Below are 17,153 nucleotides of genomic sequence, written 5' to 3' on the forward strand. Positions count from 1 at the left end.
CGCGGCTTGCACTCAGTCAACAAGCCGACTTCAGCTCACAACACACACGCCCCTTTTGTCCTTGAATGCCTTCGCACGCGTGAAATTGGCCCTGCAAACTCCTCGAAAGTCGCGTCTGCCGGGTGATCCTTGTCTGTCGCTCTCGACGCGTGCGCGCCCTCAGCTCTCATTGCTGCCGAATATATACCGCTGGGAGTCGCTGCCGCTGCCATGGAAGAGTACTCGAGTCAGGCGCCTGTGTCAGAAACACTTCCCCAACCTGTTCAGGTGCCGCCGGAACAACTGGGGCATGACCAGCTGCAGCCTGAGGCTGTACTTGTTGATGAACACGAGGCGCAAAAACACATGGACCAGACCATGGACACGAACGATGACAGCATGGCCAGCACCATTACCGCCAACACCGTCACACCGCTACCAGATCCAGCCCAATCTAACAGCCTCAACAACAGCCCTTCCCCATACGGACACGAGCCTCACCGACCATCAACGTCATACTCGGACACCGCCTACCAGTACACAACGCACAATGGCTCACGCTTCACTACATCCTCAGATGCCGACACTCCTCCGCGGCACGGCTACTACGATTCCAGCAGAGAGGCACACGTCGGCCAATCGCACTCGCGGCCTAGCTCACAGATGGGACGGTACCCGACCTCAGAGGGCGGCGCCCGCTCAAACTCATACCAAGACCAACAACGGAGCGCACAACAACAGCAGGAAGCAGTCAAGAATGCCAGTGTGGTCATCAAGGTCGGCATGGTCGGAGACGCGCAAATCGGAAAGACCAGTCTAATGGTCAAGTATGTCGAGGGTAGCTGGGACGAAGACTACATCCAAACATTAGGTGCGTTACACCATGCTTTTTCTACAGGTTGCAGTTTCTGACACGCGCAGGTGTCAACTTTATGGAAAAGACCATCTCGATCCGGAACACCGAAATCACATTCTCTATTTGGGATCTAGGTGGTCAACGTGAATTCGTCAATATGTTGCCATTAGTCTGCAATGATGCTGTCGCGATACTCTTCATGTTTGATCTGACGCGCAAGAGCACTCTCAACTCGATCAAGGAGTGGTATCGACAAGGGCGCGGCTTCAACAAGACTGCTATCCCCTTTTTAGTCGGCACAAAATATGATCATTTCGTCAACTTTCCCCGAGAAGAACAGGAAGAAATTTCTAACCAGGTACACACCATGTTTGGATCTTGGACACTAGCCTAGTATGCTAACAAGGTATAGGCCAAACGGTTTGCACGAGCAATGAAGGCTAGTTTAATCTTTAGCTCAACAAGTCACAGTATCAACGTGCAAAAAGTAGGAAATCTTCCTGTTCAGGCTCGGATATGTGCTGACCTGGTTTCAGATATTCAAGATCGTGCTATCGAAAGCGTTCGACCTCAAGTGCACGATTCCCGAGATAGAAAACATTGGCGAGCCACTTCTCCTCTACCAGGCCGTCTAGTCGCCGGACCGACGAGTGAGACCCCGGACAGAAGGAACGCGGATGAACCTGTCTGAGAGGCAGATGGGGCGCGTCTTTTATCGGAACGTTACCATGAGCGAATGACTTCATGATTGATTTGCGTGGGATTGCATGGCTCGGCGATTGGAGCACGGAGCTATACATATATGTCGGGCACAAAATTGGCGTTCTTCTGCTTTGTATTCGCAGAGGTGCTTGTAAAGTTGGAGCCATGAGAGCTCAACTGGGACAATGGAATGAGAGCATTGACTTGCACAGGCGGCGCAGTCTTGCAGCATAGTATACTATAGTCTAATGAAGAGTCGTGGGATAGCAGTACCTGTTAGTATGTATGTTTACATAGTACATGACTTTGCGACGCGTACGAGGGGCAAGTTTAGGCGAATGACGTAAGCTTCCGCAACTAAAAGTTCGAGACGTGCGCAAGTAACTTTGGTCAACACTTACAACCATCTGTGCGCGCACATGTTAGAATAAGAACGAGTTCGCATCCAATACAGCGCGTCTTCGAACATACTATAGAAACTCAAAAGCGGCTTACCAAATTCCGACTAGTGGTTCCGAGAAAAAAGCACTCCATCAGGTTCTTCGCATAGCAGGCGTTTTAATACGCGACCACATCAAACAGCACTCTTTCTTGTGCTCCACACACGCACAATGGCACTACCATCCATAGCCCTGCCGGGCCAGCTTCTCGGTAGCATTGACAAGTACTCTCCGGGCCCCGGAACGCACATTTATGAATCGCAAATCTACGCCTCAATAGCAGGGCCAGTGGTGTCGGTAGGCTCAGCACCACAACCGACACCAGGGAGCAACAAAACCAAGCTACCACCTCTCGTCGCGATAACCCGACCGCCCACCTTCAGTGATCCAGGCATCCTAGGCCCCAACTCGGGAGGTGGTGTGCCCCTGCTGCCCACGGTCTCCAGCACAGTACTAGTCCGCATAACGCGTTTGGGCCCACGCTTCGCCTCGTGCGAGATCCTCGTCGTCGACGACGCCGTATGCCGGGAAGCCTTTCTTGCGCAGATCCGGCGCGAAGATATTCGCGCAACAGAAAAGGACAAGATCAAGATTGAAGAGAGTTTCCGCGTTGGCGACTTGGTGCGCGGCACCGTGATCAGTCTGGGTGACAGCGGAAACTACTACGTTGCGACTGATCGAAATGAGTACGGCGTTGTGCTTGCTAGGAGCGAGGAAGGACGCGTCATGCATCCCGTTAGCTGGAGGGAATTTAGGGACCCAGTCAGTGGAAAGACGGAGTTGAGGAAGGCGGCGAAGCCGTTTTGAAAGAGTCTTGAGATGTTCTGTATAATGTATACCCACCCCCTTCCTTCTCTCAAGAAGGACCCTACCCCCCAAAAAACCCAAGTATACTACTATTCTCATGATATGAGATGGATCTACAATCACTACCTCGTATATTCTCACCGCCCACTCACCCATCCATCCATCCCACGTTGCCTATGTCAAAAAATTCTCCTAGTTTGCAAATCAGGGTCCCCGTTTGAACGGGAATGATTTGCATTTCTTCGCCCATCTCCACGTCTAAGAAAAGCACAACCCCCCAACTAACTACTGTTTCACCTGCACAAGCATTCCCCTCCCCTCAACCACCCCCCACTCCTAGTTCACAACCCTGATCTTCTTCCTTCCAAGTCATAGCCACGCAACCACACAAAAGCCCGCCTAGTCACACTATATGCCGAAGCCAAAAAAAAATTGACACGGGGAATACCCCAGGCAAAGGCTAGGGGAACGCAACCCCCTTGCGCTTGTCGTTCATTGCGCGTCAAACTTTATTTCTTATTTTATTTTATTTTTTAAAATGAGGGTTGTTAAAGGCATTGTGTTCGGGGTGGATTGGAGAAGTGAGGAGGAGCTAAGAATAGAGGGCGGGGGGAATTTGAGTATTTTAGGGTTGTGGGAAGAGGAATCAAGGGGGGCAAGGGAGGAGGAGGAATACGAGGTGCGGAAATGGAGGTGATGCGTGGGTGATATTGCTATGTATTTTTTCTGGATGTGTTGGGAACTTGGGGTGGTGTTGATAGACACGGTGTCGTGGTAAAAACAGGGTAGTAGTCTAGATCAAAACTAGTATGTAGGGTTGAGGAAAGAATGGAGTATATGCAATATTCAGCAACAGAACACAATGCTTTTCATTTTTGACTTTTCGAGTAGATACATCGGTACAAATCAACCACGCCAAGTGCAATGCCCTGATGAACAGTGTTAGAAAGATAAGTAAAATGTAAATAAATAAAATATATAGAAAAAAACTTTGCGTGGCCTCTCTTGATGGGACCGAGGTCGCTACTCCAAGAAAGAAAAAGGCTCCTCTCATATGGAAAGCAGTAAGAGCAAGATAGATCATCTCCAAAATCCGAACCTGATAACCTCTTCTGTCTCTCTTCCCCTTTGCCCATACTCTAATAATTGTAACAACCCAACTCTTCGACATACACACCGTCCGTCTGCCTTTTTGTTTCTGGACGGTGTAGTCAAGTTACAAAAGTAAACAAAGGCGGACCTTGGGCAGATCAAACGCCGTTTATGTGCCAGGAAAACTTCCTTGTCGATGCGCCAAAACTCCAATCATCATGATGGGATACACCAAAAAGCTCCGTCGTCTTGCCCATGACTCCTTGAGCCATCTTTCCCTATGGCGAACCATGGGCTCCACACTGCCGACGGTAGCTGTCTGTAACCATGCTCTTCCAATGCTCTTCTTGAATCTTACAATACTTGGATGCTCGCAAGAGAAAAAATACAACACGTCTTGACCCGGTCTTGGGAATGCGGGTTCTCTACAGCACGCCACCAGGCAGAGGCGTGCCTCTATTCTGGTTACCCCATCCAAAACTCTCCGTCTGGGGGTTTACAGGCCGTACGTCGTTGCCGCCCACGGTACTGACGTGACCTTCTTGTGGTGCGGCATGCTTCCTAAGCATGAACATGGGTTTCCGGCCTTCTTTGTCGAGTTGCTTGAACAAAATCAAAGGCCTCTCGTTCAATCCCAAACAACGCTCTTGATCGCCGTGGACAATATACAAAGCATATTGCCGCCAGTCTGCTGTAATATTGTATTTCTTGAGCGCAACGGGAAGGACTTTGTGGCAAGGGTCATCGATGGAAACACGGAACGACTTGAATATTTCGACTTGCGGGTTCGTGGAGGGTGTGGAAGAGGAAGTGCCCGATGTGGGGGCATTCATTGAACTAGAACCACCAGAAAGTGGAGGATCGCGTTCTTCGGGGTTCGGTGTTGGCGCAGCATTGTTTCGCATAGGTCGCGAGGATAGTGGTGCGGGAGTGGCGCGGGGATCGCGGTTCCGGTCGGATATGGAGTTGGCGTCGGAGTTCCACGTGTTGGTTTGGCTCCAGCCAGAGTTTGTGTCATGGTCGTGGCTGCGGGGTATGTCGCGGCTGTATTGGCGACTTTGGGATTGTGTGTATGCGGGCGATGTAGGCGAGGGTTGGGCAATGGAGTTGGGCGACATTTGTGGGCCGCCACTGCCGAGGGATGCTGTGAGGTGTGAGGAAGCTGCGACGGCTGCTGCTGAGGGATCCAACGAAGAATGATCGACAAGGGCACGATGCTCTTGGATGGTTGGAGAGGGATTTTTTGGCGCAGACCCAAGGAAAAGCTTCTTGGTGGAGAACTTACGCGACAGACTGCTTCCAGCAGATCTCTCTTGAGTTGCTGGTGGGGAGGTGAGGGTATGCTCATGGGGAGTCGGAAGTGGCTGGTTGTCTTTCAACATGCGAATCAATGGTAATATCTCCTCGCGCAGGCGCTTATTCTCGTCCATGACGCGGCTGAGGTCTTCTCGGAGGTGGCGCAGTTCCGATTCGGCAGTATGGATACGTTCGTCACGCGCTTGGACTACTCGAATGACTCTGGCAAAGTCGTCCTGTGTAGGCGGAGCTTCCTGTGCCGATGTGTCGGCAGCTATGCATTGTTAGGGCCTGGAGGGTGTGAAGAAAAGCAGATGGCAAAAAAAGTAAAAGAAAAAAAGAACACGCACACAATGGAACGTAGTCATCAGGGTCCATGGGCACGTTCTGCCGTATCTTGATGTCATAGACGGCCTTGAGGATGGTGAGACGGTGGCCCACACTGCCCACGCCCAGTTCTTTCAGCTCTGCATGCTGAAGTGCGGCCAATACGTCTCCGGTAATGCCCTCATCTGTAGGAGAGGAGATTAGTAAAAACACAAATAGACACAGGCAGAGCCAAGGTTGGCGGAGCAAGGCCACGTACTAGCAAAGGTATCCGAGTATTGCTCGAGGCCGAGGTCGGCTATGAAGTCGGCCGTCTGGTCTTCATTCCACTCCATGATGTGCCCCGTTGGGCTGCTCTTGCTGTCGCGGGAATGGGTAAAGGTGGTGGGCGTGTGTTCGGTGCTGAGCGGGCCAGAGCTGGTAGGCGAGCTTTCGTACTCGACAGGCAGGGTCGGGCTGGAGATGGCCTGGCGTTCAAACTCGTCGTCGGCATCCGAATCCTCGTGGTACTTTGTGGTGTATGCCATGACGCGAGGGGGGGGGCTGAAGGTGGAGTGGCAGCAGCAGGAGGAGAGGCCGAGGGCTGGCACAGAGGTATTGGTAGAGATGTGGGTAGAGAGAGATATCGAATCTCGGCCGGTGATGATGCCAAGGCCTCTCTCTTGCAAGCAGGCAGGCTCGTGGAGGGACAAGGTCTGTGTTATCGATGGCGGTTCGGCGCTAGACTCGAGGCTGGCCCCAGGGCGATTGGGGCACCCTGTCTGAGACGAAGCGAGATTGAGACGGCGTGTTTCGTCGATGGCGGGAGCAGGGCGGGAGTGCAGGCTCAGTCTCAGATGCACAGCTAGCCGGTGGGGCAGAGGTGAGCAGCAAGGCGGGGAGAGAGAGAGGGTTGTCGTCGCCGGGCGAGTGGCTTGCGGCTAGGCGCTTTGTCGTCCGACGGCCTGAGGGGGGGAGGGCGTGTCGTCAAAGCAAGCAGCAGCAGCAGCGGCGGCGGGCTGTGCATTCGACCGTGCGAGCAAGATGACGAGCAAATGCAACAACATGCACATACGCCGGGGGGAGGGTGGAATAAAGAGCGAGATAACGGGAGAGAGTGAGAGGGGAGAGAAGAGACCGCTGGCTGGAAAGGAAAGAAAAGAAAGAAAGAAAGAAAGAAAGAACGACAGCGCCAACAGGGCAGGCAGGCAGCGTCTGCTTCTGCATCTGGATTGCCAATACCCTATACCGTCCGACAGGCGGCTAGCTGGGCAGCCGGCGGCGTCCGTGCTGGCTCGACGCTGCTGCTTGGAAGTCAATATTGCGATAAAGCATGCAGGTACCGACCGCGCCCGCTACCGTGCCCTACAACCACATGTACCTCGATGTAAGTACTGTGAGTATATACCTACATACTAGTACACAGCACATGCACACTCACGTCCAAGCATCAAGCATCAAGCATCAAACCACACGTAGCATTCCCCCGCACACCCCATTGCCCTTGGCCTCTCCTTGCTTTTGCACTCTATGTACCCTGCCTGCCTCTCCATTCATACCACCGCCCCAGTCGAGCACTATTAATCACTATCCCATTCTCGCTCTCTCCCTCCCTACCACCTCCCTAGCCACACACTCCACTCATCCCATGCGAACTCGGGATCTTCACCGCCAACGCTTAAGCAAACTAAACCCCTCCTCCACCCCGGCTCGCCCGTCGCCAAATCGGTTACTTCCGCCCGCAGCACCTCACGTCGCACCTGACAAGGAAAGCTGCCATCCCTATATTACGACATACTACATCGCCGGCCCCCCCAGTAGCGAGAAAGCACAACCCCACGCGCGCCCCCAACCCACGTGAACAGGATCAGCAACTACCGCGACTTTGGGAAGCTGACCCGGTATTGCTCTCTTCCAACGTCGTCCCTGGAGCCTCCTCTTTCTTTTTATCGAAATCGCCCTCCAATCCTTCCCTTTCCGAGTCTTAATTCGCAATCAATTAACTCCTCATTCCCCTTTACCCATCTCCACTCGGCTTTGTTGTTTATGGTTACTAACCCCCTTCTCTGATCCAATCAAATCACCTGATTCCGGAGGCCAATCCCATACTATACCCAATTAAACCTCCACCAACCACCCCCGGCCAAACCTCCATACCCAAAAAACAACACTCCTTTCTTTTCAACCCATCCAAAAAACTACCCAATTACCGGAAGCCCGGTCACCACCCGCTCTCCCTATATTCTCCACATAAAAAACATCCGATAACATAACGCATCACCCATCAAGCATGTCTGACACCCCCATCCCCATCACCACGCAGCAAGCCCAGTCCGGCATCTCGCGCGACCTGCGCAACAACATCTACTCGGCCCTGCTCGCCGGGCCCGGCATCCGCAACATCGAGGCCACGCTCGACGAGTCGCTGCGCTCGTCGGGCTTCAAGGACGCTCTCCGAGCTTACATTACCGAGCTCTTCCGCTCGGGCCAGGCCACCACGTGCGAGGAGGCCAGAAACCTCGCTATGCAGCGTATCCGCGAGCACACGCGTCAGCTAGATGGCAACAGCAGCAGCAGCAAGAAACAATCCGCCACAAACGGTCTCAGCGATGACCAGCTCAACGGCGGTGACGGCACCGCAGACGACGCCCTGGAATTCGATCTCAAAATCCCCAAATCAGCTATTGATGCCGGGGCCAAGACTGTCATGAAAGAGTTGGAGAAGGTGTGTGAGATTACGTATGAGGATGACAAGTGATGCTTCTTCTTCTTCTTCCTTCATTCCAACCCATGACCCATCGCCTGCTCAATCTATCTGTCTATCAAAACTATGGATCACACTACATTCCAAGAGGCCACATGTCAGTCAAACTATTATAGGGCCAATGCCACTGTTGCAAACGCTGTCCAAGGACCCTTCCACACGGACCCCTTGCATCTGCCACCGTTGCAGCCTTCAGATCCACTCTTCGCCAGCATATCCATGCACAACACATACATATACACACATACATACGCTCTGCATCTCCTCCACGTCATCATCACATCTCAACACCAGAGAATGCAGACTTTTACATGTAGACAAGATTCCATGTGTTAGCTACAACTTCTTGTTCAACAAACAATGCATGTATGTAGCCCATCTATCATCATAGTGCCAGGGAAATACCCTCGTCATATTAGACATCAATCAATCACTAAATCACATCACATCACAACACAATACAAATACAACTCTTCTTCTTCTTCTTCTTCTTCTTCTTCTTCTCCTTCTTCTCCTTCTTCTTCTTCTTCTTAACATGCATTCTCATTCATTCACTGCATCATGGCAACTACTGCTGCTACCAATATCTCATCATCGTCATGCCTCCCCAATTACCCCCATGTCTGCACTCATCCAGAACCCTCCAAAGACCCTGTTCGTGCAGTATCTTGCCGTGAAGAAAAAAAACGCTAAATCCGTCTCTCATAATGACTATATCATCCCATGCTCATTCTTCGGCCCTTTCCTTGCTACAACCTTTCCTTAGTTGTACAGGTCCTCGTCCTCGCCACCAGCACCAAATGTGTTCTGGTCGCCACCAGCCGCGGCGTTCTCCGCGTCAGGGAAGCGGAAGAAGCTGGAGCCGCCCGAGTTCTTCATTGATTGCGCAAAGGCCTCGTACCGGCGGATCTCGACATCGGTCACCGAACGACGGGCAGAACGCATAGCCTCCTCAAAGTGCGCCTTGGTCAGCACAGGTACTGGGTCCTCCTCGTCAACCTCCATGTCGACATCCTCGCCAGCAGCCTCACGAGCCTTGCGACGCTCAATGTCAATCGCAATCGACTGCTTGATCGCCAGCTTGACGGCACGCTGGGTGACGAAACCAAGATCGGCACCAGAGAATCCGTGTGTGTTCTGTGCAATGAAGTCGATGTCAACATCATCAGCCACAGGTGTCTTGCGGAGCTGAGCCTTGATGATGCTGACACGTGACGCCAGATCAGGCAGAGGAACGTAGACAAGTGTGTCAAGACGACCAGGACGGCACAGTGCGTTATCGAGCTGCTCCGGTCGGTTGGTAGCACCAATGACGAAGACGTTCTTCTTTGATGTCATACCGTCCATCTCAGTCAGAAGCTGGTTGACAACACGGTCCGAAGCACCACCAGCATCGCCTTGAGATCCACCACGGGACTTGGCAATGGAGTCTAACTCATCAAGGAAGACAACGCAAGGTGCGGCAGCACGAGCCTTGTCGAAGATGTCACGGATGTTGCTCTCAGACTCACCGAACCACATGGAGAGCAATTCGGGTCCCTTGATAGAGATGAAGTTGGCCGCACACTCGTTGGCGACAGCCTTGGCCAGGAGTGTCTTACCAGTACCAGGAGGACCGTAGAAGAGCACACCTCGTGACGGGGACATGCCAAACTTGAGGAACTTGTCAGGGTGGTCAACAGGATATTGCACGGACTCAATGAGCTCGCGCTTGACATCCTCCAAACCACCAATGTCCTCCCACCGGACGTTGGGCACCTCAACAACAGCGACCTCACGGAGAGCTGATGGGTTGGATACGCCGAGAGCGAAGCGGAAGTTCTCCATGGTGACACCGAGCGAGTCGAGCACTTCGGCATCGATGGTGTCCTCATCAAGATCGATCAAATCCATCTTCTCACGAATCTGCTGCATGGCAGCCTCAGAGCACAGCGATGCCAAATCCGAACCGACATAACCGTGGGTCTCAGCAGCGATGGTCTGTAGATCGACATCGTCGGCGAGCTTCATGTTCTTGGTGTGAATCTGCATGATCTCGAGACGGCCGGTGGGGTCAGGAATACCGATGTCGACCTCACGGTCGAAACGACCGAAACGGCGGAGAGCAGGATCAATCGAGTTGGGACGGTTGGTGGCGGCCATGACGACAACATTGGAGCGAGCTTTCATGCCGTCCATGAGGGTAAGCAGTTGAGAGACAACACGGCGCTCAACTTCACCGTTGGTCTTCTCACGCTTGGGCGCGATCGAATCGATTTCATCAATGAAGATGATGGCGGGCGAGTTCTTCTCGGCTTCCTCGAATGCCTTGCGCAAATTTGACTCTGATTCACCAGCCATCTTGGACATGATCTCGGGACCGTTGATTAGGAAGAAGAAGGCACCAGTCTCGTTTGCAACGGCACGAGCCATCAGTGTCTTACCGGTACCGGGAGGGCCGTACATGAGAATACCACGTGGGGGCTTGATACCGATCGACTTGAAGAGCTGAGGATGCCGCAGTGGCAGCTCAACCAATTCTCGGATCTGTGCCATCTGCTTTCGGCAGCCACCAATGTCATCGTAGCCGACCTCGTTGAGGTTGCCCTCTTCATCTTCACGCTGGATAGGCTCGCCTTCACAGTGAATGACGGTATCTTGTGCAACGATACCAAACTCTGGTGGGTCGACTTCAACGACCTTGAACTCGACTTGTCGCATACCACCGCGGGCTGTGAAGGTGTCGCCTTGGCGGACCGGTCGGTAGGCTTCGCGGAAGTATGGCGCAAGGAAAACATCAAAGAGCGAACCGGTGATACCCTCGACTGTGTCGGCGATGGGGAGGACTGCAATGCGCTTGGCCTGTGATAGAAGTCAGAATTGAGCAGAAATCGCAGGTGTAATAATGACACATACATATTTGATGTCGGGGCACGGGTGGATGGTGATAACATCGCCGTGCTTGACCCGCAAGTTGTGGCGAACAACACGGTTTATCCGCGCTGAGCCGTCATCGAGATCGTCATCAGCCAGCACGATAAGGACGGTGTCCTTTCGCTTCTTGCCCTTTACCAGGACTGTGTCACCGCGGAAGAGCTGGAGGGTTTCCATGGTGTTGTTTGAGAGGGCAATGATAGAGTTGTCATCGTTGACGGCATCGGTAACGCTACAGAAGTCAGTATCAACTCGGAGTTTCATTTCCAGATGTACTCACATCAGCGAGTTTGGCTTCTTCTTCTTCTTGAGAATGGCGGTCGCGGTCTCATCGTTCTGTGGCGGGTTAGCGGGGCCGTCGCATCGAAAGCATTGCTCAGTGCCTACCTCCTTGGGCTCAGCGCCGTCCGGGTTTCTATCAAGATGTAAGTATGCTATCAATTCTAAAGCCGGTGGCAATCAACTCACTTTGACAGATCCGGCTTCGGCTTCGTGTGGTCTGGTTCAGCCGACATGTTGCTGATGTGTCTATGTGATGTGCTGCGGGATTCGGGATTCAGGTACAAAGAGTGACAGTTGACGCAGAAACGCAGGTGTGAAGGGTATCGGTGGGGTGGGGGGGGGGTTAGATGGAGTTTAAACGACCTTCTATGCCTGGGGCGTGGTGGTTTAAGTAAGTTGGAGCTTGAACAGTCGGTGATCTCACTGTTAGAGCTAGCTCGATGTTGCCTTAAGGTCCGTGCTCGGTCCGCAACGCCATTGGAAGTTGCTGGAACCGCTTAGACAAGCAAAACTAAGTACTAAGAAACACTGTGTCCCCTTCACCGCGAGCCGTATCCCATCGCCACCTACAGACGCCGGCTTGGCCAATCATTGTCTCATGGGTACCAATACTAACCGTACCCAACTGAGACTGGCTTTGCTACGCGTCCTCCTGGAGCCTGCTACAGCCTCACTTACGCCACCATAGGAACGCCAAGAGAGATATCCATATCAGTTCTTTGGGTACTTACGATAAGTAAATCTGGCCCGAACCCGCCGGCGGAGTATAACAGCTTGACATGCCCTCACTGTCTCTTGCTCTCTCTGGGTATTAATAACACTAATGGCCGACGTGGCTCCAGCAAAAGCAAAGTGCGGTGGTTTCACGTTGAGATGGGGGCCTTCATGTATCGATAAGGCATATTGCCCGAAGCCCCAATTTCGTATAGTACAATGTCCGCCGGCTGGTATGCGACAGTAGCTATTCGTTTTTATCAGTTCAGCAGCACGTATGTCCTACCAAAATGGAAGAATAAAAGACCTATGCCGCTATGAACCATTTTCGAGATATGAAAGTACTGCTCGTCAATCCTTAATCAAGTGCAAATGTTCATAGCTTGCCCATGAAGCTCAAAACAGTGAATGACTACAACTACACAAAACCCATTTCATAAGTGAAGGGTTACATCACAGCCAGCAAAGCAAGAAGACACTATCAATTCACAGGGTAAAATATTAAATTTCCTGTAAAATCTCTCATCTTGAAAGCATAGACCTACAGCTCTCATCTTATCATGACTATTCCCCATAGTTTAGCAATAAAGCCAGCTCTCTCATATGCTCGTCAAGGACTTCCAAGTCCTCTTCTTTCGCCCTTGGATCTGCAGCCTGACGTCGTCTCAGGCCCCGCATGGCACCCCTGACAATTCGCAATCGAGTCTTCTGAGCTATGTAATTTGCCACTTCTTTTCTCATCATGCGCTTTAACCCCTCAATATCCTGGTCATGTGAGCGGTACTATCGCCGTTCAGCGAGCCATTGGTTCGTCTCCGTCCAGGCTTGCTTGGTGGCTTCTGGAATTGTCGTGCTGCTTGCACTGTTGACTCCAGCATAGATGGCATCCCACATAGAGAATGCCGTCGTGAGGTCTTCAACAAAGTTGAGCGATTGTGGGAAGTAGCGTGTTGATGCTGTTTCAATTACGCGGGCTTTGGTTTCCGCAGCGGTGGGGTCGGCGTCGTTACTAAGTAACTCATCAAGATAGGATTTGACGGCAATACTCAGTGCGCAGTTGTTCGGTAAAAGGAACGGGAGTCTGATGAATTTCAGTATGTTACAGGAGACGAAAAATCTCCAAAGTTACTTACTTCATAGCGACTGATGTAATATCAACGTGCCGATTGGCACAGCCAGTCAAAAACATGTGTGTACACGCCACTTCGACAAGTTCCCGCAGAGTCTGACGGACAACATTGATAATGGAGTTATATCCGAGAAGATGTTGGCTAAGAGGACCAGTGAAGCCAATCGGTCGGTGGTGCAAAATACCAAGGCCGGCAACGCGAGATACTAGCATGTTCGAGTTTTTGTCCTTTGCTGTGGGGTTGTTAGCTACGTGAACCTGTCTGGATCCAAAACTGTTGACTTACTGCTACCGCGCATTGGTGCGCCGTTGTATGTAGGGAACATGTTGATATCTGAAGTCAAGAGACCCATGCGGATCAGCTCGACTGCCAGCACCGCTGCCTCTTCATGCTCTGGCTTGCCCTTGAGTCCAGAGATAACAGCAGCAAGAACCTTGCCCCATTGGGTCAAGTTGTGCGTCTTTTGATCCACGTACTCACGTAAAGCGAGGAAGCGCCATATTGAGTTGTAAAGGATCTCAGTAGAAGACGCGAGTGGATTTTTGTGTTCTTTCTTATATATGGTCTTGGCAGCGAAATCAGCATCTTGCAAAGACAAGATGGCTGCTCCAAGGATTCCACAATCCTGGTGTTCATGTCAATACCAGATGAAAGCTAGTTAGGGTAGCTGCTTACCTTGTATTTTCCAACGGCGTCTTTGAAGGTGGATTCCTTGACATTCCATGTGTCGACAATGGAGGGAGCTTGTGCTTCTGACGGCCTCTCGACGTGAATAGTGGTGGATGTCAGTTTCCTATTCGAATCCGGGGGCGAAAACCAGTTTGTCTGCTCCAGATTGTTGTGTCGATACCAGTTGTGCAGAGAGCTGGAAAGCAGGTTTATGACCGATGTCCGTAGTGGGATTAGTTTCGAGCTCACGAGATTCCTGTATTCCGGCGAGTCTCCTCCATCCATAGGAGGAACTTCGAATATCTCGCCAGTGGTACGCCACTGAAGGATTCGTGGACTGATGAGGCCCTTTGACATGTAGTGTAGGATCTCATCTGGCAGCCTGCGTCCCAAGTACTCGACTGCATCATTTGGTATAGAGGCCGGGTTCTGGGGCTCAATCTTTCCGTCTTCTGTGTAGACAGGGTGGTTCTTGACAGCCAGGCGTGCCTTTTGGTACCTAGTCACATACTCCTTCCCAGAGGGTGGGACATCGTTGTTGCTAACGACAACGGAGTAGCCTGACTGGCCGTTGCTCATAATCATCTTAATGGCACTATAAGGCTTCAAAAGCTCTGCCCTGTTTGGCGCATCCAATATAGGAAGTGTAGGGAGGAATGGTGTTCCAGCCAATATGCAAGTGTCGAGAAAGATGTCGTCGGAAATCTGAGGAGCGCTGACGAACTTGGACAAATCGGCTATACATTTTTCTCGTCGTATGAAGCTGAATTGGCGCGCCTCAAAGTCCCATGATGTGATGAGTCGGGTGGCCTCGAAGATGAGGGTGTCTGACGAAGCGGCGATGGCGTGGACGTATTCGGTCTTCTCAAGATATGCCAGCTGTACACTGTTAGGCCTTGCTGTCACATCTGTGTTGTGTCTGTTACCTGAGCCCAGGCACTGTAAGGTGCAACCGTCCAGCGAGTCTTTTGTTCGCTAAGGATAGATTGCAATGCGCGAAAGAGGTCTTCTGGTGTGACGTATGCTACAAATAGTCAGTACCGTATGCCAACTAGGTCTTCTCCGAATATCATACTTGACTCTCCAAACCGAGCGACTGAAGCCTCAGCCTGATGACTGTCGTACAAATTCCATGCATCTGCATTCACCGTCGCCTCGGCGGTCTTGTGCCCGAATGGGTTTCCTTGCTTTGTAATGTCCAACCCACTAAATACAAAGTACGGTTCAATCTCGAAACTGCGGAAAGCGGCTAGATCTTCCTCAATGTGTTGCGCCAATGCCAGTGGGAGACCTCCAAGTGCGGGGACGAGGGGCTCCTTTGCGCGGGGGTGGTTGAGAATACGCTGGTTGAGATACTCGGCGGCTTCAATGCCTACGCGACAGCCGCGCAGCTGCTCGAGCTCGCCCGTCTCGCTGAAGGCGGCCGTCCATTGCACAAAGTCGCGGATCATGGCGCCAGTCGCGTGTGTGGCTCGCCAGATAGGTGGTGGGAATGAGGGGTGGAATTAGCGAAAAGGTGGTCTAATATAAGTTTGGAAATGATACCGTGGTACTAGTGTGGTAGGACTATGGCCAGGGCAACCGTGGATGAATTGGAAGTGTTTGCGGGGTGCTTGTGTAGGGAAATTGGGAGCTCCGACGCAGCTCCACGTCTTGGCGTGTAACGTGGGAACTTTGGAATCCCTGATCAGCCGGGCGCTAGTTCAGGTACAGCGCCGCACTGCTACGCGAGTGCATGGCGTATGGAGGTGTAGTCAATGAGCGGGCGGCATAGTTCAGCTCGGAAATCTTAAACTTGGAAATTACAAGCATTGCGTCCTCTCTGCGTAGACTCCGTTTAGTGCATCAGCTATTGGAATACGAACATTGCCCCTCACTTGCGTTATCTAATATAGTACTTAACCTTTGTTCTTTCAATCTCCTATACGAACTTTCTACAAAATGTCTAGCATCGAGCACGGCCAGGATCCTATCCCAGTCATTGATATATCAAATCCATCTGAGGCAATAGCCCAGCAAGTTCTCGATGCAGCATCCAAGCACGGCTTTCTCTACATCAAGAATGATGGTGTGACCATCCCGCCTCAAGACATAGATGATATGTTCAAAATTGTAGGTCCAACAATCACATCACCAAATAAACAACCAGAACTGACCATATCAGAGCAAACAATTCTTCGCCTCCCCCAAGGAGCAGAAAGCCGAATACGCAATCCACTCAGACAAAGCCGGCGGCATAAACCGCGGCTGGGTATCCATGCAAGGTGAATCGCTCGATCCCCAAGGCCAAAAGGTAATAGTAGCCACCCAGATCCCCCACTCACCTCCACTCTCCTAACAAAAAAAACCCCTTCCAGCAAGGTGACCCAAAAGAAGCCTTCAATATCGCCCCACCCCAACCAACCCTCCAGCCTCTACCCTCCCCCCTCTCCTCCTCCACACCCCTAATATCCCGCTTCCAAACCTCCTGCCACACCCTCTGCACGCACATCCTCTCTCTCCTCTCCACGGCCCTCAAAATCTCCGAGAAAGACTACTTCAGCACCCGCCACGACCAATCTCGCGGCCCCTCAGGTACCATCTTCCGTCTACTGTACTACCCCAAGACATCATCTACGGCAACAACCGACGAAACCAGCATCCGCGCAGGCGCGCACTCAGATTACGGGAGTGTCACGCTGCTATTCCGGCTCCCGGGGCAGGCAGGGTTGGAGCTGCTAACGAATAACGGGGAAAGCTGGGTTCCCGTGCTGGTGAATCCCGATCCGGATGCTCTTGAGCATCCGCCTATTCTAGTTAATATCGGGGATTTGCTGTGCTATTGGACGAATGGGCTGCTCAAGTCGACGGTGCATCGTGTGACGTTTGGGGGTGGTGAGGAGAGGTATAGCATGGCGTATTTTTGTCATCCACTTGATGATGTGCGTTTGGAGGCTGTGCCTAGTGCGCTGATTGAGGATTTTGGGCGTGAGGGGAAGGGGGAGACGGAGTTGAGAAGTCAGAGGCGGAGATTGGGGTTGAGTGAGGAGGGGGAGGATGAGGTTATTACTGCCAAGGGGCATTTGGAGAGGAGGCTGAAGGTTACGTATGGGATTTAAGGTTAGGGATGCGAATGTTGTAAGAGAATAGAGTGATGGTAAGTCATTGTGATGTCCAAAGGCTATCTTTTCTATAAGCATTTTTACCCAAAACACCCTCGCTAT

At 51.9% G+C, this 17,153-nt stretch overlaps 7 protein-coding genes across 7 annotated transcripts; 4 read left to right on the forward strand and 3 right to left on the reverse strand.

Moving 5' to 3' along the window:
• The first annotated feature begins 11 nt into the window (after positions 1 to 11).
• On the forward strand, positions 12 to 1,907 carry COCSADRAFT_116415 (uncharacterized protein). The gene is made up of 4 exons (XM_007701377.1): positions 12 to 850; positions 901 to 1,193; positions 1,248 to 1,322; positions 1,372 to 1,907. Exons 1-4 carry the CDS (start codon positions 211 to 213, stop codon positions 1,468 to 1,470), a joined length of 1,107 nt encoding a protein of 368 aa, XP_007699567.1. The 5' UTR covers positions 12 to 210; the 3' UTR covers positions 1,471 to 1,907.
• Positions 1,908 to 1,941: 34 nt separating this feature from the next.
• On the forward strand, positions 1,942 to 3,119 carry COCSADRAFT_36405 (uncharacterized protein). Its single transcript, XM_007700972.1, has one exon. The coding sequence runs from the start codon at positions 2,149 to 2,151 to the stop codon at positions 2,782 to 2,784; it is 636 nt and encodes a 211-aa protein (XP_007699162.1). The 5' UTR covers positions 1,942 to 2,148; the 3' UTR covers positions 2,785 to 3,119.
• Positions 3,120 to 4,128: 1,009 nt separating this feature from the next.
• COCSADRAFT_317578 (uncharacterized protein) lies at positions 4,129 to 6,184 on the reverse strand. The gene is made up of 3 exons (XM_007701378.1): positions 5,759 to 6,184; positions 5,523 to 5,684; positions 4,129 to 5,446 (listed from the first exon to the last, which is right to left on the reverse strand). Exons 1-3 carry the CDS (start codon positions 6,024 to 6,026, stop codon positions 4,302 to 4,304), a joined length of 1,575 nt encoding a protein of 524 aa, XP_007699568.1. The 5' UTR covers positions 6,027 to 6,184; the 3' UTR covers positions 4,129 to 4,301.
• A 1,253-nt stretch (positions 6,185 to 7,437) lies between these two features.
• Positions 7,438 to 8,445, forward strand: COCSADRAFT_317618 (uncharacterized protein). The gene is made up of 2 exons (XM_007701379.1): positions 7,438 to 8,339; positions 8,391 to 8,445. Exon 1 carries the CDS (start codon positions 7,769 to 7,771, stop codon positions 8,234 to 8,236), a length of 468 nt encoding a protein of 155 aa, XP_007699569.1. The 5' UTR covers positions 7,438 to 7,768; the 3' UTR covers positions 8,237 to 8,339; positions 8,391 to 8,445.
• Positions 8,446 to 8,921: 476 nt separating this feature from the next.
• On the reverse strand, positions 8,922 to 11,819 carry COCSADRAFT_141576 (uncharacterized protein). The gene is made up of 5 exons (XM_007701380.1): positions 11,624 to 11,819; positions 11,543 to 11,570; positions 11,436 to 11,491; positions 11,138 to 11,387; positions 8,922 to 11,083 (listed from the first exon to the last, which is right to left on the reverse strand). Exons 1-5 carry the CDS (start codon positions 11,668 to 11,670, stop codon positions 9,005 to 9,007), a joined length of 2,460 nt encoding a protein of 819 aa, XP_007699570.1. The 5' UTR covers positions 11,671 to 11,819; the 3' UTR covers positions 8,922 to 9,004.
• A 3,165-nt stretch (positions 11,820 to 14,984) lies between these two features.
• Positions 14,985 to 15,401, reverse strand: COCSADRAFT_87989 (uncharacterized protein; the record flags this gene model as incomplete). Its single annotated transcript, XM_007701381.1, has 1 exon — positions 14,985 to 15,401. The coding sequence occupies one exon, from the start codon at positions 15,399 to 15,401 to the stop codon at positions 14,985 to 14,987; it is 417 nt and encodes a 138-aa protein (XP_007699571.1).
• Positions 15,402 to 15,891: 490 nt separating this feature from the next.
• On the forward strand, positions 15,892 to 17,048 carry COCSADRAFT_26026 (uncharacterized protein; the record flags this gene model as incomplete). Its single annotated transcript, XM_007700871.1, has 3 exons — positions 15,892 to 16,062; positions 16,115 to 16,243; positions 16,308 to 17,048. 3 exons carry the CDS (start codon positions 15,892 to 15,894, stop codon positions 17,046 to 17,048), a joined length of 1,041 nt encoding a protein of 346 aa, XP_007699061.1.
• Between the last annotated feature and the right edge of the window lie 105 nt (positions 17,049 to 17,153).

Source organism: Bipolaris sorokiniana (genome assembly GCF_000338995.1).
Source record: "Bipolaris sorokiniana ND90Pr unplaced genomic scaffold COCSAscaffold_6, whole genome shotgun sequence".
Lineage (NCBI taxonomy): Eukaryota > Fungi > Ascomycota > Dothideomycetes > Pleosporales > Pleosporaceae > Bipolaris > Bipolaris sorokiniana.